The sequence below is a fragment of the Heterodontus francisci genome, chromosome 4 (assembly GCF_036365525.1).
Source record: "Heterodontus francisci isolate sHetFra1 chromosome 4, sHetFra1.hap1, whole genome shotgun sequence".
NCBI lineage: Eukaryota > Metazoa > Chordata > Chondrichthyes > Heterodontiformes > Heterodontidae > Heterodontus > Heterodontus francisci.
In genome coordinates, this window is record NC_090374.1 from 157116448 (window position 1) to 157140024 (window position 23577).

Sequence of the window (23577 nt, forward strand, 5' to 3'; positions counted from 1 at the left end):
CCCATATTCTACCCTTCATTAACCTGAGGTCATATAAAACTAGGCTGCCAGTGTCTTAACTCATACCAATTCCCATTCACTTATCACCCCTACGCACGTAGACCTACAGGCAACATCTTGATTTTAAAATTCTCATCCTTGTTTTCAAATCCCACCATGTCCTCGCCCGTCCCTATCTCTGTAATCTCCTCCATCTCACAACTGCCGAGATGCCTGTGCTCAGCCAATTCTGGCCCCTTTAGCATCCCCGATTTTATTCCCTCCACCATTCGCAGCCACGCCTTCAGTTGCCTCGGCCGCAAGCTCTGGAAGTCCCTCCAGAAAACTTTCCACCTCACAACCTCACTTTCCTCCTTTAAGACACTCCTTAAAACCCACCTCTTTGACCAAGCTTTGGTCATCTGGCCTTAATATCTCCTTATGTAGCTCGGTGTCATATTTTGTTATAAAATGCTCTTGAAGTGCCTTGGGTTGTTTTATGACATTAAAAGGCACTATATAAATACAAGTTGTTTTTGATAACTCCCCTGCTCTTTTTTGAAACAGTGCCATGGGATCTTTTACAACCACCTGAAAGAGCAGACGGGCCCTCAGTTTGTCTCATCCGAAAGACGGCACCTCTGACAGCGCACTACTGCCTCAGTATTGCACTGGACTGTCAGCCTCGATTGTTGTGCCAACTCCTAGAGCGGGACTTCAACCCACAACCTTTTGATTCAGAGGTAAGAGTTCTGCCCACTGAGTCATGGCTGACAAAAAGTTTGGATTGAGAGAGAGACAGAAACAAAAAAAAATAATTAATTTTTAAAAAAATTATTTTTTAAATCTTCCCAGAAAATTCAAAACTTGAAGGAATAAGACCTCATACCTGTAATATTTAAATTTTCAGTGCCAGACAGGTTGATTTGCAAGCGTAAATACCCTTTTAATTGCCACAGCAAGACTTAACAAGCAGTTACATCTGAAGCTACCGCAGAATCGAATGGGCAAATGCAGCAAATTCCTACAAAAAATAGGGACGCTAAGGGCAAGATGCTGCTTTCACAAAACTAATGACACAACTCAGACAGCAAATGCTCCCTGTTTCTCCCTCCACAGATGCTGCTAGGCCTGAACATTTCCAGCATTTTATGTTTTTATTTCATAAGTCTTCACATCTGACTGACATATCACAATTATCCAGTGTAGACTTGTGCGGTACATCTCCTGTGACTGATCGCAGATCTGTTTTACTTCAAATTATAAAAAGAGCTTGATATTCCTTTTAAGATTTTGAATGCTGGTTAAATGGTGGCCACTGTATCTTGGTGACTGCTTTTCTGATATTATTTGCCTTAGTGCTGAAGCCACTTTCAAAATCCGAAGAGTCACCTCTGTCCAAGTGCAGTGATTAACAAGTATTAGATGAACGGTTCACCCAGTTGTTAGAGAAAAAATAATGTTCACAGGTTTCTATATCCAGTTGGGTTAGTTGTAACCATCTTTGATCTAGCCATTAATTGGTTTTGCGACATAATTAAGAGGTATTACAGCACAGAAAGATGACATTTAAGCCCACTGTGCCTACTCTGCAAAAGAACCATCTACTTAGTCCACCTTTCTGGGTCTTTTTTGATCTTTGCACCTTATGTTATTTCAGATCATTCTCAAGGGTGAGTAGGAACTCCTCAAACAATAGTATCTCTCTTTAGTCTTTGAAAAGAGAATATCTCAAACCTCAACCAAATGTATAAGATGAGAAAGCACATAAGTAACAGTCAAAAAACAAAGCTCAATATAATAGGTGCCTTTTTGACTAATTCCTCAAATCTAACGGAATGGTGGAACAGGCTCTAAGAATTGAATGGTCTACTCCTGCTCCTATATTTTAATGAGAAAATAATAAGACATTGGAAGGCTTAAGAATCAAATTAATCCTTTGTGAATTACTTTCACATAACAGTGTTTCTTTTCCTAGAATTTTTTTTACCACTGTGTGAGTCAAATGAACCTAAACTGCTATTCAAACTGATTTGCCTTACCTCAGTTTTTTTTGAGTGTTTTTACTCATTCATGGGATGTGGGCGACACTGGCTCGGCCAGCATTTATTGCCCATCCCTAATTGCCCTTGGTGGTGGTGGTGAGCTGCCTTCTTGAACCGCTGCAGTCCATTTGAGGTAGGTACACCCACAGTGCTGTTAGGAAGGGAGTTCCAGGATTTTGACCCAGCGACTGTGAAGGAACGGCGATATAGTTCCAAGTCAGGATGGTGTGTGACTTGGAGGGGAACTTGCAGATGCTGATGTTCCCGTGCACCTGCTGTTCTTGTCCTTCGAGGTGGTAGAGGTCACGGGTTTGTAAGGTGCTGTCTAAGGAGTCTTGGTGCATTGCTGCAGTGCATCTTGTAGATCGTACACACTGCTGCCATTGTGCTTCGGTGGTGGAGGGAGTGAATGTTTGTGGATGGGGTGCCAATCAAGTGGCTGCTTTGTCCTGGATGGTGTCGAGCTTCTTGAGTGTTGTTGGAGCTGCACCCATCCAGGCAAGTGGAGAGTATTCCATCACACTCCTGACTTGTGCCTTGTAGGCAGGCTTTGGGGAGTCAGGAGGAGATGAGTTACTCGCCGCAGGATTCCGAGCCTCTGACCTGCTCTTGTAACTACGGTATTTATATGGCTACTCCAGTTCAGTTTCTGGTCAATGGTAGCCCTAGGATGTTGATAGTGGGGGATTCAGCGATGGTAATGCCATTGAATGTCAAAGGGAGATGGTTAGATTCTCTCTTATTGGAGATGGTCATTGCCTGGCACTTGTGTGGTGTGAATATTACTTGATTCAAACTGAAGTTTCAAACTGATGCAATTCCTTCTCCAATTCCAAACAGAATGTTGGATTTAAGTAGCTGTTTTTATAACTAGGAACAAGTTAGTGAATATCTCTGACCATTTAATTTCAAAGGAGAGCGTGAGTCACATACAAACTATACCAATATTGAAGTTCCAATGACTCCTCTCTCCAGCTTGTAATTGATGGCACTTGTAACTTTCTATCGAGATAGGCCAAGTACAAGAGGCTGCAACCTGTGGCTCCGTAGCCACATGCAGTTAATTCATGTACAGCTCCCAACCTTAAATCAATCAAACTCATTTTTAATTAAATGGCTTTTGTTTTTTAAACTTTTGTTAGCATTGTACTTGTGAGAAAGTTTCAATTAATAACTCTTTTGTAAAAAAAACCTTTAAAATGTTGTTGAAATCTGTCTCTGTCTTGTTTTTCATTGATAATGACATTTGAGTAATAGCATTGAGGCGGTTTGTGAGTAAATTTTTAAAAAGGCTCTTCGTGTTCCTAAGGTTGCCAACCCCTGGCCAAGAGAAAACTTTGGCTTAGACTGCAATTCAAACAAAACAAGCACCAAACCAAAACTAGACACAAATATGGCAATTCCCTGCCCTTTCCCCACAACCTACTTTTTTCCTTCCCAATATGTATCCACTTTCTTTTTGAAGGAAATTATGCATTATGCTTCCACAACTGCTTCTGGTAAGGAATTCCATATTCAAATAATATTATGAAAAAAAAAGAAAAATTCCCCTAGCCCCTCCTTTCACCATTTTGATGGTGACCTCAAAGTTTTGCCTTCAGTTACCGACTCCCTAGCTTGCGAAAGGTTTTCCCCATTTACCTAATCAAAACCTCTGATTTTGAGCCACTCTAACACACCTTCTCTTAACCTTTACTGTTACAGTTTCGCTAGAGTATCTTCTTCATTAAAATCTCTAATTTCTGATGCCATCTAAGTAAATCTCTTCTGTGACCCTCTTCAATGCCTTGCAATCCTTCCTCAGATACTTCCCAACCTGTCTTTCCCAAGCCAATTCTCTTGGGACTTTCAAATACACTGGGACATTTTTTATTTTGTGGGACTTGGATAAATTTCAGCTTGTGAAAAGTTCTTTGTTACTGCCTCCCCTACAAACTGTCTTCTGTCCTTCAACAAAATGTGAATGTATTCTATCCTTAGGACTGAAGTACTTGGTTCACACAAAAGTTAGTGCAAATCTGGCAAGGCTGTGGGTCAATTGAAATTTTCAGGATTGAAATTAACAGGTTTTATTAAGCAAGATTATCATAAGGATATGGAGTAAAGGCAGGTAAATTTAGTTGCGGTATAGATAAGTCATGATTTAATTAATATAATTAACAGGCTGGAGAGGCTGAATGGTCTGGTCCTGCTCCTATGTTCCTATATCTTCCTGCAAGAGGCTTTTTCAGAAACAGGACGCAACTTAAAACAGAGGGTCAGCAACAAAAAAATAATCATTTTTACTGTTACGAGCAGGTAAGAAAGAGGTCTAGGGTTCCCTTTCAGCCTTCATCTGGTTTTACTGTAACAGGGTTTAATTTTAAACACACCATGTTTTGAGCTCCCCCTTGGTGAATCCTTGTTCACCACTTTTCAATTATAAGGCAAAGAAATTAGCATAAACAGGCTTTCTTAGGTTAAGAAAAGTGAAATCTATTAAACTTAAAACTTTAGTTCGGTTAACGCCTACGGATACACAACACACCCACGCTAGCATGCATAAGTGATACACATGCATGTAGGGACAGTTAGGGACAGAAAAGAGAAGGAAAAATAAGTGGAAAGGTTTGAGGCAATATCTGAAGAGTTGTTACAGTTCTTCGAGCTCACTGTAGAGTCCTTGTTTGTAGGTAATTCTTGCTTTTTGTTGGGGCCCAGTATTCTTCTTAAATCTTTTTCACTGTAGGAAACTTTTCTCTCTTGGGGATCATGTGTCTTCAATGGATTCCGAAGCTGGTGAGAAAGAGATGGGAGCAGACAGGAGGAGAGGAGGTCTGCTTCAGTCCGGGAGCCAAGAGTTTTCTGTTTTCAAACACTGTTTCTCCAATTTAAAACTCAGTTCAAACTCTGCAACCGTCAGTCAGTCACGTGACTAAATTGGTCTGACTATGTCTGTTCTGTGTATTGGGAGCAGGGACCAGTCCTTTGTTCTAAGCAGTGTCTGTTACTATGTAAAAATGTCCTTCTGGCCAGGAGCCTGGCAATTCCTTGTAACAGGCCTTCTCTTCTTCCCAGCAACAATTTGAAATGTAATGTCTGTGTGGCGAAATTAATGTGCTTCATTCTTGGCAGGTGAGGGCCTGTGACAGTTACCCAGAGACAGTACTTAATGCTAGATTGTAACCTCACTTGTTAATTTCATCAGGAATACTTAGCCATTTACAAACGCATCACACATACTTGTTCATTTGGCAACCTTGTTCTTTTTAACTTGTTTAATTTTTATTCTTTGTTCTTTATTGCTTGTTTCGGTTTTATTTCTCCTATATCTTTTGCCCCTTTTTCTTTCTTCTGTATCATCTAGTTAGTGCTGCAGTGAGCATATTGGTCCCAGCCCTGTCCCGGGAAGTCTTCGAACAGCAAGGCCAGCAAGTATGGCTCACAGCCTAGTTTTGTTCTCTAAAAAGAGGTATACGGCAGGGCAGGTTTCAGGGAGGTGATCCCTTTAAACTTCCAGTGATTGACAGCTCAAGTCAACACTAAAATATGCCTTTTTGACATTTCTTTGATCCCAATTCAATCTATAAAAAAGGAGTATAACTAAGCTCCTAAATCAAGGTTACTTTAGTGAAAACTAACTGGTTTTACCTGTTGACCTAGCTGGGGTTAGTGGCAACATTCTGTGACTGACTAATTTTATGTATAAGCTTTCCTTCATGGACACTGATCCAAACTAAAAGTATTATTTCCAACATCAATTAGAGCTTTAAGATCTTTTGCGACAGATGTTGTAAGTTAAGTGAACTATCTGATTCCGTCATCCGCAGTATTTTGCGTTTGTCTTACTAACATTTATTTGTCTGCTGTTAATTAACATTTGCTTCAAATTTTATTTCCAAATGAACAAAATTCAGTTGTGGCTGGAGATGCACAGTCTGTCAATTTTGTCAGTCCAATAGGCCTGGGCAAAATTTCTAGCGTACATATCAATAGGAAATGGGTTTATTGAGCATCCCGAGCAAGGTGCTTCCATATTACTATGTATGAGGTCATCTTTTGATTCACAGGAAATGGTCCTGGGCGGGAAAATAGCTGGAAATGACCCAAATCATATCAAATAAATAAAGCAGCACAGAAGGAGCCCATTCTGCCCATTGTACCTGTGCCAGCACGTTGTAAGAGCTATCCAATTAGTTCTGCTCCCCCACTTTTCCGCATAGCCCAGCAAACTTTTTTCTCCAAGTATATGTCCAATTCCCTTTTAAAAATGACTATTGAATCTGCTTCTACCTCCTGTGCATTCCGGATCATAACACGTGCTGTACAAAACAAAATCTCCCCGGCTCTGGCTGGTTTTTTGCTAATTATCTTAAATCTGTGCCCTCTGGTTATCACTCTCCTGCCAAGGGAAACAGCTTTTCCTTATTTACTCTATCAAAAATCCTCATAATTTTGAACACCTCTATTAAATCTCCCTATAACCTACTCTGCTCTGAGAACAGTCAGAGCTCTTTAAGTCTCTCCAATATGATCAATTGCAATTGACACTCACAAGTTGCTCTCTGCATGGATTTCACTGCATTGTTTTAATACTTTCTACAGCCACCCAAGATTCATGCTAGTCAGGGATTTTTATCTGAAATCACAATGACAAGCTTCTGACCTCATGACTCCCCCAAATCATTTGGGGTTTTACTTTTACTGATGCCAGCATTTTATTTCCAGATTTAATTTTTTAAAAATGCAGTTCTCAAACTGCCATTGTGGATTAGAACTTTTGTTCTCTGGTTTATTAGTTTAGGCCTCTGCATTACTAGACCAGTAACACAATTGCTACATTACTGTACCCTCATAATTCATTTAAAAGTAAATGGCACCTGGAAAAACAAAATGTGTAAGCAAACTATTTGTTCCTGGGATTTGCCAAAGGATTAAGTTGGTTGAGGGTAGTCCTACTACTCTGGAGCTGGGGAAGATTGATCACTTCATCTAATTCCAAATCCACTCTTGCGCCTTGATGGCTTGCTTGACTGTGATCTCAACACAGGATAGAGCCTGGGAGCTTCCTGGTCTATGCAAGTTGTGATTCTGGATAGACTGGAGCATTGAATGAACCTCCAAATTGACGGGACTTAACTTTTTTTTAACACTGCAGCATTATGTATAAAAACTAAGATTTGCTAGTGGTGCCTATAAAACCTACCTGCTGTAAGCATGAAATATCTTGCTCTATAAAGGTTGCTGACTGGTAATGTAGGTTATCCCCATCCTAATCCCTCGTGTACTACCTTTAATAAAGCTCTGATTAGGCTCCAACTACAGTATTGCATCCAGTTCTGGTCACCACACTTTAGAAAGGATGTGCAGGTCCTTGAGAGGGTGCAGAGGAGATTTACCAGAATGCTTCCAGGGATGAGAGATTTTAGCTATAAAAGTTAGGTTGGAAAAGCTGGAGTTGTTCTCTCTGGAGCAAAGGAAATTGAGGGGAGATTTGATAGAGGTGTACAAGATTATGAAAGGCTTAGATAAGTTGGATAAGGAAAAATTGTTCCCATTAACTGATGGTACAAGGACTACGGGACACAGATTGAAGGTTTTGGGCAAAAAAATGCAGGGGGAATGTGAGGAAGGACTTCTTTTGGAAATAAGTGGTAATGATCTGGAACTCACTGCCCACAAGGGTGGTGGAAGGGGAGACAAATCAATGATTTCAAAATTGGATAGGCATTTGAAGGAGATATAATTGCAGGGCTACGGGGATCGAACGGGGGATTGGGACTGACTGGATTGCTCCACAGAGAACCAGCATGGACTCAACAGGCTGAATGGCCTCCTTCTATACTGTAAATAACTTTATGGCCTTATAAACACTCTGTTTAGGCAGGAGGAAATGATTTTGATTAAACCAAATGTGACTATATATAGACAGATTATAGATGACAACAACACTCAACTGTCAAAGTCATGTTGGAATTTATGAACAAGGAACCGAATCAGGTCTTGCTTGTAGTAATTACAAATGCTTTGAAAGGATTGATGTTATTTTACTGCGCAGTTTATAATACACAATGGCAACAGCCAAGACTGATGTCTGAAGTGCAACAGTAATCAAAGATCAATGTTTAAAAAAAGCCTCAACAGAAACAATGGAGTTAACGATGTCTCGGACCTTAACCCACAAGGTGAACAATTTGGGGCCTCCTTAGTTCTGTCCAAGTTTTCTTTCCTCTCCTTAACCACACCTGGGTCTTCCACAGAAAGACTTTCTTTCGTGTACTCAGGAGTCACATCAATAACTGTTATAGGTCCATGCTGCATTATAGAAGTGTAGTGGTTATGTTACTGGATTCATAACCCAGATACTTCAACTTTTCCATAGAACTGGAGTTAAAATTCCCCACTCTGGCAGTTTGAGAATTTGAATTCAGTTTTAAAAATCTATAAATAAAAAGCAGGTCTAACGAAAAAGTGATCATGGAACTACAGACCATCATAAAAACTCAAGTGGTTCACTTAAGTTCCTTTAAGGAGGAAAACCTGCTGTCCTTACCCAGATTGGCCTATTATGTGACTCCAGTCCCACAACAACTTGGTTGGCTCTTAACTGCCCTCTGAAGTGGCAAAGTATTTCATTTAGTTCCACCATCATCAGGGCAACTAGGGATGGGCAATAAATGCCAACATTGCTTACAATGCCCATATTCCATGAATGAATATTTTAAAAAACTTCACAGTCTTCATATATTTGGGCAATGGAGATACTTTGCAACAAAAGAAAAACGATTCATTAACTGCTAAGTCTTTTGACATTGAAAGTTGTGTGGTGTGTTTATGCAAGAGGCTACTATAAAAACGATCTTCTTTGTTCCCCAATGCATGTTAGATACAATAACAGCTTGTTAGGGCAAAAACATTGGAGTTATTCAAAAAATACAACTGGATTCCACAATGGGAAGCATTATTGTTCCAGAACGAAGAGCTTCACAGAGTCAAACACTCCTGCATCTAAAGCTATGCTACAATTGGGTGAAACAGCACCCTCTTATAGAAGGAAGTGTTGTTTTAATTGGGAATTTTTTAATTCATTTATGGTATGTAGATGTCATTGGCAAGGCCAGCATTTATTGCCCTTCCCAAATGGCCCTAGAGATGGTGATGGTGAGACACCTTCAGGAACCGCTCAGTGTAGAGAATGTACTCCCAAAGTACTGTTAAGTAGGGAGTTCCAGGATTTTGACTCAGCAATGAACAGCGATATATTTCTAACTCAGGATGGTGTGTGATAAGAAGGGGAACTTGCAGGTGGTGGTGTTCCCATGCGCCTGCTGTTCTTGCCTTTCAAAGCGGTCAAAGCCATGGCAAGTTACTGTGTGCATCTTGCAGATGGTACATACATCAGCCATGAAACACCAGTGGTGTATGGTGGTAAATGGGGTGTTAATCAAGCTTGTTGAGTATTGTTGTAGCTGCACTCATCCAGGTAAGTGGAGAGTATTCCATCTCACTCCTTACTTGTGATTTGTAGATGATGGAAAGGCTTTGGGGAAATCAGGAAGTGAGTCATACGCCAAAAATACCTAACCTCTGACCTGCTCTTGTAGCCACAGTATTTATGGTCAATGGCGATACCCAAGTTGTTGATGGCGGGGGAATTCAGCAATGGTAATGCCGCTGAATGTCAAGGGGAAATGGTTAGACTCTCTCTGGTTGGAGATAGTCATTGACTGATGCTCATGTGGTGCAAATGTTACTTGCCAATAGTCAGCCGAAGCCTGAATATTGTCCAGATCTTGCTGCACATGCAGCGAATTGCATCATTATCCAAGGAGTTGAGAATGGTACTAAACACTGTGCAATCATCAGAAAAGATCCACACTTCTGACCTTAACTAGAGCTATGGTCACTGATAAAGCAACTGAAGATGGTTGGGCATCAGACACTGCCCTGATTAATTCCTATAGTGATGTCCTGGGACTGAGATGATTGGCCAATAACAACCACAACCATCTTCCTTTGTGCTAGGTATGACTCCAACCAATGGAGAGTTTTCTGCCTGATTCCCATTGGCTTAAATTTTACAAGGGCTCCCTGATGCCACACTCAGTTAAATGCTACCATGATGTCAAAGGCAGTCACTCTCATCTCACCTCTGAAATTCAGCTCTTTAATCCATGTTTGAACCAATGGGATCTGGAGCCGAGGGGTTCTGGCAGAACCCAAACTGAGCATATTATTGGTGAGTAATTTAAGCATAAAAGCACTAACAACATTGTCCATCACTTTGCTGATGATTGAGAGTAGGCTGATGGGGCTGTTATTAGCCAGCTTGGATTTGTCCTACTTTTGGTGGAAAGGACACACCTGGGCAGTTTTCCACTTGGTCAAGTCTTCAGCACTGCAGTCAGAATGGTATCAGGGCCCACAGCCTTTGCTATATCCATTGTTCTCAGATAGTTTTCGATATCACATGGGGTGAATTAAATTGGCTTCTTTGATAGTGGGGACATCAGGAGGAGGCAGAGATGGATCAGCACTTGGCACTTTTGGCTGAAGACAGTTGCAAACACTTCAGCCTTGTCTTTTGGATTCACATGCTGGGGTCTGTCATCATTGAGGATGGAGATGTTCGTGGAACCTCCTCGCATTAGTTGTTTAATTGTGCGGTACCATTCATAACTGGATGTGGCAGAACTTTGATCTGACCCGTTAGTTGTGTGATCATTTAGCTCTTTCTATTAGCATGCTGCTTCTGCTGTTTAGTATGCAGGTAGTCCTATGATGTAGCTTCACTAGTTGGTACCTCGTTTTTAAATACATCTGGTGCTGCTCCTGGCACACACTCTTACACTTCTCGTTGAACTGGTTTAAATGGTAATGGAAGAGTGAGGAACGTGCCAGGCCATGAGGTTACAGATTGTGGTGGAATACAGTATACAGTCAGTATTTTTTAAAAAGGACCAAAACGTGCTTAATAACTTTAAATGCAACCACTCCCTATATGAGATCTATAATTTAAAAATATATGTTTAAAAAATGTCAAACTATATAATCGACTCATTTTGTGCAGGTTTTTGTGAAAAAGGCATATGTTTTTAAATTTATTTATTTTCAACATGTGCTAACGTGTTCCACATCAGACATGTAAAAGGATTTTTTTTTTAAAGTTACACAGCGTTAAAATTCACTTTGATATAACTTTGTATCAGTTGTCAAAGCTCATCAATGCATTTGATGTAGGAATTATCTTTGAAGCTTAGCAACTAATGGTGGCAAAAAAGTGACATTTTCACAACACCTCAGGTAAACAATGGGCTGAATTTGATTCGGGCGCCGCACTGTGTGGCAGCGCCCTTTCAACTCAGCAGAGTGCCCACATTAGAATACGGCGCCGAGCCACTCTCCCCATATTCCGTGGGGAGAGGCGGGGCATTCGGCACAGTGAGAGTTTTTGACAGCTGTGCAGCAGGTGCTGGGGCCCTATTTTAAGCGCCCCAGCACCTGCCTTTTGACAGCTGTCAAAGAAATACTTACCTGACTGCTGAAGAGTGGGGCTGCTGTCAATCTGGCAGCAAAGCGGAAAGTGCTGGGGTCACTCAGCAGGTCAGGCAGCATCTGTGGAGCGAGAAGCAAAGTTAACTTGACCAAGTTCACAGACCTGAAAGTTAACTCTGCTTCTCTCTCCACGAATGCTGCCTGACCTGCTGAGTGACGCCAGCACTTTCCGCTCTGCTGCCACATAACTTACCCTGCTGTGTCCCAGTGTCCTGTGACGTTGCGATCCTCTTCTTCCTTCTTGTAGGCGTGCTACACCTGGGTGAATAATCTTGAATTTGCACATTCCAGGATATGAGACAATAGACCATAAAAGATATTACAGAGGCTTACAGAGAATACACGGACACAAATGGGAATGCACGGGTGTCACAGTATTGTAAATACGTCTTCCACTAAATGTTCCTCACCAACATGTGCGTCCTTTTCTCTGTGTGAATAATGTGTACCAGCAGTTAGCGCCAATGTCACATCCTTTTGCACAGTTGGCCCTTCAGGAGAGCCAACGTATACAATATCATTGCCATGCCACCATTACTCATGAGCGTCTCCACGGATGCAGTGACATGGACATTGGCTCAGTCAGCTGCTGCCTCTAATGGTTTACATAGGGATGCTGCAGATGCAGACTGGTGCACAGCAGGTGAGCTAGGGTGATGTGTGGCTTGTAGAGCTCATGTTGGTTCCTATGGAGCAGACAGCCTTTGCCTGATAAGCCACTTCTGTACATCCGTAGCTCACTGCTAGCCCTGCGTGCAGAGCCTGGGTGCCATCTGCCCTCCCATGCATCTTTCATGTTGTAGGTCCGCAGCGTCCTCATAGTCCGAGGAGAAATCCTTCTGACGTCTCTCATCATGCCAGGCCTGGCCCCTATTGGGTGCGTAGTTGTGCAGAGCAGCAAAGCAAGGAGCTGGCCTTTTCGGCCCGTGATACAGGGCATCACCCTATCCATACAGGCATTAGAGGCACTCTTTCAGCATGCCGATCTCATGATCACTGGTGGCTCATGTAGCTCAGTGGCTGGCGTTGCATGTCCCCTCTGCAGCAGTGGTGGGGTCTCTCACTGGTGTTAGGAGACATGTCTGCAAAGGATAGCCCTGATCTCCAAGGTGCCATCCCTCCATCTGAGCCAGTTTAGTGAATAGTGGTGGCAGGCGTGACTGGCGCAAGACCCAGGAGTCACAGCAGCTGCCTGAGAAGCAGGTCACACATTCGCAGCAAGCATCTGTGGTGATCACATACCAGCTTCACTTAGATTGAGAGGGCTCCTTTAATGGTCTGCAGGTGGTAGCCTTGCAGGAGGCCTGATGGCCACATGAGTGCAGTCCATGAACATTACAACCTGTGGTTCTCCGGCAATGGGCCAGAACCAATGGAATCATAGCCTGGCTGAGAGAGTCTGTCCTGAAGTGAACATACTCACTGGCCCTCCAGTGCAGGGCATTGGTGACCTCCCTGATGCAGTGGTGCACTGCTGACTGAGACCCCACAAAGGTCTCTGGTGGGCCCCTAAAAAGCTGCAGATGCGTCAGGCTTGAGAACCACTGCCACTATGAGGAACAAAGGCATGGGACGTCCACTGGAGCCCATGGGCTGCAGGCCATCCTTGAGCAGGGTAAAGAGATTTGTCTTCACCCTCTCTACATACGCAATCGCCTCTGACACTGGTGCTCTGACATCCAATGGCATGTCATGTGGGGCCTGTAGATGCGCGGCAATCGTAATGGCAAGCTCCCCTTGGGGGCTGCTGCTTATGACCTGGGGCCTCTATGTGGATCGCACCTGCCTGTTCATATTGACTCTGGCGCATACGGATCCTCACGAGCAGAGGATCACACAAAGTAGGATGAGCCATACCTATTTCTATGTGATAGATAAAGTTGAACCCTTCATGTATTCCAAGGTTCCTAACAGGGCAGGGATTGGTGTTCATGGGTACATCAGCTGCTTTCCTGGATCAACAATGTGGCATGTCAATGGCATTGCCCATCTTGGCCAACAGTCAGCGGCACAGCAGGACCACATCAAGATCCGACCAGCTGAATCGATTGCCACCATCCATATAACCTTAATGCTCCTGCCTATTCTGCCACCCTCCCCATACACAGGATGCCTAGTGTGCCATTGCTCCTTCACAAACACAGGGCGTACACTGTTAACAGAGGAATGGTACACAGTACCTCTCTTCATGCCAGCAGAGCTTTCCCTCCAGTAATTCCAGACCCCCCTCCCTTTAAGAATGTACAGTGAGACCATTGTGTATCACGCATCCCCCCTTACAGTCTGTAGAATGGGACGCCTGTAATGCCCCCCTCCCCTCCTCCCTTTTAAGAATGCAGAGTGAGACCCCTGAAAAGGAACTTACCTTCTGCCTCTGTGGACCCGCCGGCTTTTCAAATCGTGAATGGGACGGCACGTGACGGCCGCCCCTTCATCAAACAAAATCAGGAATTGTCAATGGAGAGGTGGCAGGCTGCACAATCAGCAAAGGTAAGTACTGATAACTATATGCTAATTGTGGTGCCACCGCCATGCGGCGGGGGGGGGGGGGGGGGGAGGGGGGGGTCGCACCAAGGTCCCCCCACCGCTGGTAATTTGTGACGAGCCCTTCTCGATGTCGTGGGTCGAGGCTGGCCTCTCTCCGCATAATTTTACCAGCCCCCGCGCCACGACCTGCGGCGTTGAGGGGCTGGTAAAATTCAGCCCAATGTTTTCACTGCCTCCTCACATCCTTGTGAATTTGGAGAAAGGGACCTCACGCATGCACAGTCAAATGCATGAGTGAAGCACAGGTCTTCCTCCATTAATATGATTTTAGAGGACTAAGAAAACTGAAGAGATCGTCAATGCTTTCCAACAATTAAAATACAACTACTAGTTCAGCAGACTGCCTGAGGTGATTTTTAAACTAACTTGTTTTTCGGTAGCTGCTTTTGTACGACAAATAGTCCCTGCCTTACTGACAGAACTAGCTCTTCCACATGGCATCACTAGCTGTTCACTGATGTGTTTGTTCCTTGCCCTCTCCCCTGCCCCTTCCGCATACACACCCCCACTTTTGATGGCATCTCTGTATCCAAGTGGAAAGCAGAAGCTTGATACCAGAAGCACAGTAAAAAGTAATATAATACAAAAAAATTCAAATCCATGGCAAGAGATACAGTTTCAAGAGGTGGACTACTATGTGACAGACAAATGCAAACTGGATGGCATAAGTAATCAAAAACATGTAGGCTTAATTCTCTTCTTTTTAAAAAAAGGGATTGCCTGACTGGTTAGGTCAGAGGTTAGGAACTCTAGCTGATCTTTCCATTCCCTATTCTGGACTCAGGGACTGACGTAGCACTCCCATTACTGGCCCAGCTAAATTAACAAGATGAAACATCAAAACTGCAACCTTCCACATCTCAGTATTGCATCTTGGATATTTACCATTTAAGGTATCAGGAAGACCACTTATATGTTTATAGTCACCACAATCTTTCCAGTTTCAAAAGGTATTAAATGATGGGACATTTCAATTTTTCTTTTTTAAAAAAGGTTACGGCCAAAACTAAAGATTTGTGGCAATTTGGACGAATGAGCAAAATTACACAATGTGATCCAAAAACAATGTAAAAAATTTCAGAAAATTAACCAATCCCATCTAATAAAAACATAATTTAATTTATTACAAATCACCATGAATCAATTGTAACAATTATAAACAGACAGAATGTCTTCCCCTAATCACTGGTGAAAAATCTCTGAATCCAATACAGCAAAGTGGAACGTGACACATTCAGTTACCACAGCACAGTGACCATGCAACAACGGTAAATACATAATCGTGACTTGATGCTGCTGAAGCAAACGATGCCAAGTTTCACAGCACGTAATAGAACACCCACACCTTAACAATAAAATGTAATTTTACTACCAATAGCTTGTACATTTCTATTTTAAAGTCGTACTAATTAATACTCCATCAGCCACCAGGGACAGAATATTAAACCTAGATAGCCTAATCAGACTGTTGATGCATATTCCTGCCCAACTGCAGCATGACCCATTTTCCAGATTGTGTGAAGTATTAAATACAACTCTTTCATTATCGTACCTTTTATTCCAGCCAGCCTGTAGGGAACCAGTACCAATTGAATTTTATTATATAAAATCATTTATATTCAATCAGTGCGTAAATGAACCATCTAGTGTGCCACTGAATCTGACAGCCTAGTTCGAGTTAGCTAAGGAAGGGGAAAAAGTCTTGATCTCAGCTAGGCATCAAGTAAAGATTTCATATCGCGTGACAGGGAGCAAGGGGCAGAGAAGAGAAGAGAACAACAAAGACAGGGCACCTCCAAATTTATTTCACACTTCAGCTAGACAGTTGTGTCCAATTCTGGACAACACACTTTAGGAAGGACGTCAAGGCCTTGGAGAGAGTGACCAGGATATATACCCACAATGGCAGAATATGGAGATTTAAATTAAAAAATGAAAAACAGAACGATGGAACAGGTCAGGTTATTCTTCTGAATAACGAAACAAAAGCTAACACTACAGCAGTTAGAATCATTTGATCCGATCGAGAGACCAACTATCCATCAAGACACTTTTCACTGTGTTTGGGGAAAAAAAATCTCAGTTTGAAATGAACAAATCTCACCTTACAAATACCACCTACATCAAGAACATAAACTGGAGTGCACTTCAATGACAAAACAGGTGAGGATTCAGATGACATTAATAATTCCCTGACCTGCAATAACAGTTTTATAGGATTTCAGTCACTTAACGTGTATTGGAACAAATTACAATCTGTGCTATCCTGTATGACTACAGCAATTTTTTATTCTAAATAGCAGACTGACAAAAAACAGTTAATGCACGACAAGTAACTGTAGACTTTAAAAAATTGTCTTACTGTCTCAAAAGAAATTAATTAATATCCATTAAATGACACTGTTACTGATCTCTGGTTAGCCAACTACTCCACAACTTTGAGTACTTATATTTATTCACAGTCAAAAAATGTTAAAAATAGTTTGAAAAATTTGAAAACAGTTGTAACGACCGTTGTACATGCTACACGTAGCTTTTCTTAGTTAAAACATACATATTTCTACACATACTAATATATATTACTCCTTCTAAATGATTTTTTAAAAATTCAAGGTGGCTTAGATTTACACAGCATTAACACAGTAAGCTTCCTATCCTTCCTACATTGGTCGAGCATAGTGCAGACCTGATTGTGTGTTACAACCATTAGCAAAACTTACATTTTAGCAAATAGGATCTTCACACTTCCAGAATATCTTACTATGTAGTTTTTTTGCAACATAATGTACTGGCCAATTCACATCATTCTTTAAGTGTACTTGTTACGACCAGGTGAGAAAGGTGTCTAGGAGTCCCTCTCAGCCTTCATCTGGTCTTACTGTAACAGGGTTTAATTTTAAACACACCATGTTTTTCGCTTCCCCTTGGTGAATCCTTGTTCACCACTTTCCAATTATAAGGCAAAGAAACCAGCACAAACAGGCTTTCTTGGGTTTAAAGAAGAAAAGTTGAAATTTATTCAACCTAAACTCTAATTCAATTGATGCCTACGGATACACGATGCGCCCACGCTAACATGCATACGCGATACACACTTACAAATAGAGAGAAAAGAAGAAAAAAATAAAGTGGAAAGGTTTGAGGCAATATCTGATGAGTTTTTGTTACGGTTCTTCGAGCTAACTATCGAGTCCTTGATTGTAGGTAGATCTTGCTTTTCGTTGGGGCCCAGTATTCTTCTTAAACCTTGTTTGCTGTAGGAGACTTTTCTCTCTTAGGGTTCATGTGTCTTCAGTGGATGCAGAGGTGTGTGAGAAAGAGATGGGAGCAGATAGGAGAGATCTTCTCAGTCCAGGAGCAGTCTTTCTGAGTTCAAACTCTCTGTAGGTAGTTCAAAAGACCTCTGGAACAGCGAGTTAGTCATGTGACCAACTGGTCCAACCAGTCCTGGCCCCTGTAGATTGCTGCACCCAGCAGGCCTTGGAATGCGCTTCCCCACTGTCCGGTGATCAACATCCACTGTGGGTTGAACGTGTCAGGGAATGGTCCTTTGTCTACACAAGCACCATCCATTAATATGCCAATGTCTTTTTCAGCCACAACTGATCTGTTTAACAAGTCTTTTCCTCGCTCCAGTAACAGTTTAAAATCAATGTTCATGACAAAATTAATGTGCCTCATTCTTGGCAGGTGGGGACCTAGCATGACAGTTCTAAAGACATGGCAAAGGAAGGAGAAAGAGATGAGACAGAGAAGGAAGTAACAATAGATAAGAAAACCACTTAAATATATATATTTTTTAAATGTAAACTTCTTTTTAAGCAGAGTGAAGTCAAATTTTATCTACAGGTTGAATGTCAAATGCACTCATGAGGGCAAATGGGAAGGGTTTTCCAGGTCTGCACCTGCTGGCACTGGATCACCTGAGCACAGGCAATACAGAAAATCATACGGTCGGAGTGTACACCTTCAAAGAATCCCACCCAATTTCCTTACACTTACTTAAATAGGTGGGTTCTTTTAAAGGCATCTGCTCCAACCCACCTGTTTCCTCAATATTTGTCATGTCCAAGCTATCCATCATACCTGGGCAGAGATTCAGGAGAATCCCCCCTCATATCTGTGGAGAACACGGAACAAGTTAACACTTCCGAGTTGATCCAGTTCTGATGTAGCACATAATCAAGGCTAGCATTTCAGTACTGAGGGAATGCTGCACTGCTGGAGGTGTCGTTTTCGAATGAGACGTTTAAACAATGGCACATCTGTCCTCTCTGTTGGATGCAAAAGATCCCATGTCACTGTTTCGAAGAAAGGCCTGGGAGTTACTCCTCAGCATCCTAGCCAAAATCTAACCCTCAGCTAACACTGCTACATAAAGAGAAATCCTCCTGGTTATTACCACACTGCTGTTTGTGAGGTTTCGCTGTGTTTCCTACATTACAAATGTGACTACACAAAAGTGTGTCCACCATCTCCAGTTTTTGCTTCAGGTCTTCTAATTCTTTGCATTCATTATTTTATAATGCAGAGAACAATGTCCTTCCACCCTCACTCTCTAACAAGTAAGGCACAGCATTGAACTCTGAAGAGGTAGGCAGACCTTGACAAAACTGCAGGGTGGCCCCGAATAGGGCTGCTCCTGGGAGCTTCAACCCTCAGACTGGGGGATGAGACAGGGCAGACGACTGGGGAAGAAAAGGAAAGCACCCCTCAGTAAAAGCCCCCATCACCACACATAACATTGCACTCTTCGCTGGCAAAACATACCACGTTGCCTGTCCGCTCACGTTGGTAGTATTTAAACGGAAGGGGAGATGCGCATGGGCCGTTCTGGTGAAGGGGAATCAGGAGGGTTTGGATAAACACATTTTTAAATGATACTTACTCCAAGGAGAAAGAGGGAAGTAAACAGACAGACAACGACCTCGGGGAGAAAGCCATCATTACCCCGGGATAACATAAGATGGCAACAGCAGCAATAAGATGTTGATCTCCAAAAACAAAATGAAACTATAAGTATTAGATTCGGGTTAAAAATACAGGACACTACAAAAGGTTAGGTTGCACCATAAAGCCAGTAGGAAACAGGAGTGACAAAATGGGTGAAATACCCTCCACCAGCAACCAGTTTAAAATGGATATTAATTCATGTTTTTAACCTGACAACCTCTGGAGACAAACCCTCATCGATTTCATCTGTATATGTGTGTGTCCGCGTGTATATGCACCCTATCTCTTCTGCAACGTATTTAATCCTGCTCCCCACGGCAGTGATTGAATCACTGTCACCAAACCTGATTTAAAAAAAAAATTGCAATTCAACATCAAATATTTCCCCCACCAACACGAAAATCTTAGTTCGGAGACGTTACCTCGTCAGCCTCCGGGTCTGTGCAGTTGGCCATGATCTCCGACGAGCCGTGACAGGGTGACTGACCCCGCAGAAAGTTTCTGTTCACTGGCTCACACCGCAGAGCGAAGCGCTTTCCTAGTTCGCTGCCTTTCCGCCGGATGGATCCAGTCACTGTGTCACTACAAAACGATAGGGGAGCCAGTCTTGTTAGTCATCGCCAAGCCAGACTCCTCCTCCTCCTCTGACAGAGCCGAGGAGGAACAGGTACCTGCCCACCAGGTACAGCGCTGAGCAGTACACTGACTGGATATTTGTACATACAACCAGGCAAGTCCCGATCTCGTACAGAGACTCTATGGTGATTATATTACCAGACTAGTAATTCAGAGAGCTAAATTAATAATCAGGATCTAATGAGTTCAAATCTAACTATCATAATTTGTGAATTTGAATTTAGCAATGAAATAAAGATCTGCATTAAATCTTGAATCTGTTGTATTATCCTAAATATTCAGCTGTTTCACTAATGTCCTTTCCAACCTCTTGCTTTGGAATACTGGACAGTATGGAAAAAAAGGAAGTAATTCTCCAGGGAAGTTTGTTCTTAAGGATATAAGAATATATAGAATGAGAGCAGGGAGGTTATGGTGGAGCTGTATAAAACGCCAGTTAGGCCACAGCTGGAGTACTGTGTACAGTTCTGGGCACCACACTATAGGAAGGATGTGATTGCCCTGGAGAGGGCGCAGAGGAGATTCACCAGGATGTTGCCTGGGCTGGAGCATTTCAGCTATGAAGAGAGACTGAAAAGGTTAGGGTTATTTTCCTTAGAGCAGAGAAGGCTGAGGGGGGATATGATTGAGGTATACAAAATTATGAGGGGCATTGATAGGTTAGATAGGAAAAAACTTTTTCCTTTAGCGGAGGGGTCAATAACCAGGGGGCATAGATTTAAGGAAAGGGGCAGGAGGTTTAGAGGGGATTTGAGGGGGAAAAAAGTTTCACTCAGAGGGTGATTGGAATCTGGAACGCACTGCCTGAAGAGGTGGTAGAGGCAGGAACCCTCACAATATTTAAGAAGTATTTAGATGAGCACTTGAAACGCCACAGCATACAAGGCTAAGGGCCAAGTGCTGAAAAATGAAATTAGAGTAGTTAGAAGCTTGATGGCTGGCACAGACACGATGGGCTGAAGGGCCTGTTTCTGTGCTGTATAACACTATAACTCTCTGATAGGCCCTATTTTTAAATATTTTTGTGGAATAAAACACGATGGTCCAATTAAATGGAGTGGACCAAGATACATTAAACACTAAGGTAAGTGTGGATGTCAATTTGCCAATAGGACATTTAACATAGCCACAGGCAATGGGGCAACAACGCATAAACACAGTCTGTTCATCCATTTACCAAGACCCAAACATTTAGAACAAATATACAGTACAACTCCTGAGTGAACAGTCTCAATCAAAGACACAGTGAGCAACACTTTGGGGTCTGATTGCCACCTGCTGTCCTTACCCAGTCTGGCCTATATGTGATTCTAGACCCAGAGTAATGTGGTTAGCCCTCTGAAATGGCCCCAAAAAAGTATAATAAGAAAAGAACTAGATAGGCCTAGGCATCAGTTTCAGACATGATAAAGGCATACCCCCAGCCCAGTCGACCCTGCAAAGTCCTCATCATTTTGCAAACTGATGTCAAAATTAGAAAAGCTGTTTCACAAGCTAACAGAATCATACATGTCAGACATTGGCCTAGAGTCCTCCATCACCATCCATGTCCTGTCTGACCAACAGAGCAGACTCACAAGAGATGATAGCACAATGGGTGGCACAGTGACGCAGTGGTTAGCACCGTGGCCTCACAGCTCCAACGACCCGGGTTCAATTCTGGGTACTGCCTGTGTGGAGTTTGCAAGTTCTCCCTGTGTCTGCGTGGGTTTCCTCTGGGTGCTCTGGTTTCCTCGCACATGCCAAAGACTTGCGGGTTGATAGGTAAATTGGCCATTATAAATTGCCCCTAGTGTAGGTGGTAGAGAAAATATAGGGACAGGTGGGGATGTGGTAGGAATATGGAATTAGTGTAGGATTAGTATTAAAAAAAAATGGGTGGTTGATGGTTGGCACAGACTCGGTGGGCCGAAGGGCCTGTTTCAGTGCTGTATCTCTAAACTAAACTAAACTAAAACTAAATGGTATACAATCATCAAGGAGAAGCCCTGGGACTCCTCAACATTGACTCCAGACCCCAAGAAGTCTCATGAAATCAGGTCAAACATGAGTAAAGAAACCTGCTGATTACCACAACTGATGAATCAGTACTCATCTATGTTGAACATGATGAATAACACTGAGGGTAGCAAGGGCAGAAAACTTCAATGTCCATCAGCAAGCTCAGAAGCACACTACTGACTGAGCTGGCTGAGTTATAAAGGACGCTTCTGCCAGACTAGTTTTGCAGCAAATAGTGAGAGAAAAAAAATGAAGGAAAAAAAACTACTTGACCTTGTCCTCACCAATCTATCTGTAGCAGTTGCATCTCTCCATGTGGAGACAAAGTCCCGTCTTCATCCTGTTGATCCATGAGGTTGTGTTCTGTTACATAACCACCATGCTAAATGGGATACTTTCAGAACAGATCCAGCAGCTCAAGACTGGGCTTCCATGGGGTGCTGTGGGTCATCAGCAGGAGCAGAACTGTATTCCACCACAATGTGTAACCTCACGGCCTATATATATCTCATTCTACCATTGTCATCAAGGCAAGGGGCCAACCCTGGTTTAATGCTGAGTGTAGGAAAGCATGCCAGGAGCAGCACCAGGCATACCTAAACATGATGTCCCAACCTGGTGAAGCTACAACACAGGACTCCATGCATGCTAAACCGTATAAGTAGCATGACAGAGCTAGGCATTCCCATAACCAATGGAGCAGATCAAAGCTCTGCAGTTCTGTCACATTCAATCATGAATGATGGTGCACAATAAAACAACTAAAAGGAGGAGGAGGTTGCTTGAACATCCCACCTTCAATGATGGCAAAGCCCAGCAAGTGAGTGCAAAAGACAAGACTGAAGCATTTGCAACCATCTTCAGCCTTTGGTACTGAGGGGACAGTGATAGTGCCACACATCTTCGCCTCCTCCTGATGGTCCCAGCATCACCATTGCCAATCTTCAGCCAATTCAATTAATTCCATGTGCTAAGCATACTGGATACAACAAGGGCTATGGATCTTGACAACATGCCGGCTGTAGTGCTGAGGACTTGTGCTCCAGAACTAGCTCTGTCTCTAGCAAGCTGTTCCAGTGCAACCACAACGCTGGCATCTACCTGACAAAGTGGAAAACATCCCAGGTATGTAGGACAAATCCAATCAGGCTAACTACAGATCAAGCAGCCTACCATCACTCAGCAGCAAAGTGATGGCATGTGTTGTCGACAGTGGTATAAATGGCATTTACTCACCAATAATCTGCTCACTGATGCTCAGTTTGGGTTCCTCCAGTTCCACTCAACTCCAGATCTCACTACATCCTTGGTCCAAACATGAACAAAAGAACTGAATTCTAGAGGTGAGGTAAGAATGTAGGTTAGTATCTCATTCTAATGTGTGCCTGCTACTGCTCCTCATACACACCCCACTGAACCTCAGTTACTGTTCCAGTTTGATGATGATTGAGGAGTGATGGATGCACCAGAGCATGAGGTTACAGATTGTGGTGGTATTCAACAACAACAACTTCCATTTATATAGTATATTTAATGTAGTAAAATATCTTAAGGCACAGACAATTCTATTGGTGCCAATGACACACAGTTCCTTGTGGATGTCCAGTTTTGAACTGTTTGATCTCTCCTTAGTCTGTTCCACGTTGCATGACCATATTGACACATTACAAAATGGGAGATGTCCCACAGTGGAGATGAAAATTTATCTTCACAAAGGCTGAATAGTTATCACTCTTCGCAGTGCTAGTACAGACAAGCATGTGTGTAATAGCATACAGATTGGTAAGGATGAGGTCAAGTAAGTGACTCCATAAAGTTTGTTCACTCAACCCCTCACATGAGCCCAGTCTAGCTGTAATGTCCTTCAGACTTCTTAAAGGCC

At 42.7% G+C, this 23577-nt stretch overlaps 1 protein-coding gene across 5 annotated transcripts in view; it reads right to left on the reverse strand.

Moving 5' to 3' along the window:
- Positions 1 to 19621, reverse strand: part of LOC137369347 (tetratricopeptide repeat protein 39B) — a 188593-nt gene extending 168972 nt beyond the window's left edge. For 2 of the 5 annotated variants that reach the window (XR_010974933.1, XM_068030427.1), the window contains exon 1: positions 19481 to 19621. Coding sequence is in view for 1 of the 5 variants with exons in the window: in XM_068030427.1 (XP_067886528.1) it covers positions 19481 to 19513 (33 nt within the window). In the remaining 4 variants the exon portion in view is untranslated. Of the gene's footprint in view, positions 1 to 18107; positions 18128 to 18149; positions 18170 to 18993; positions 19015 to 19480 lie in introns of those variants that run through there. The other 3 variants (XM_068030430.1, XM_068030429.1, XM_068030428.1) reach the window with 3 other exon arrangements.
- Positions 19622 to 23577: the final 3956 nt, after the last annotated feature.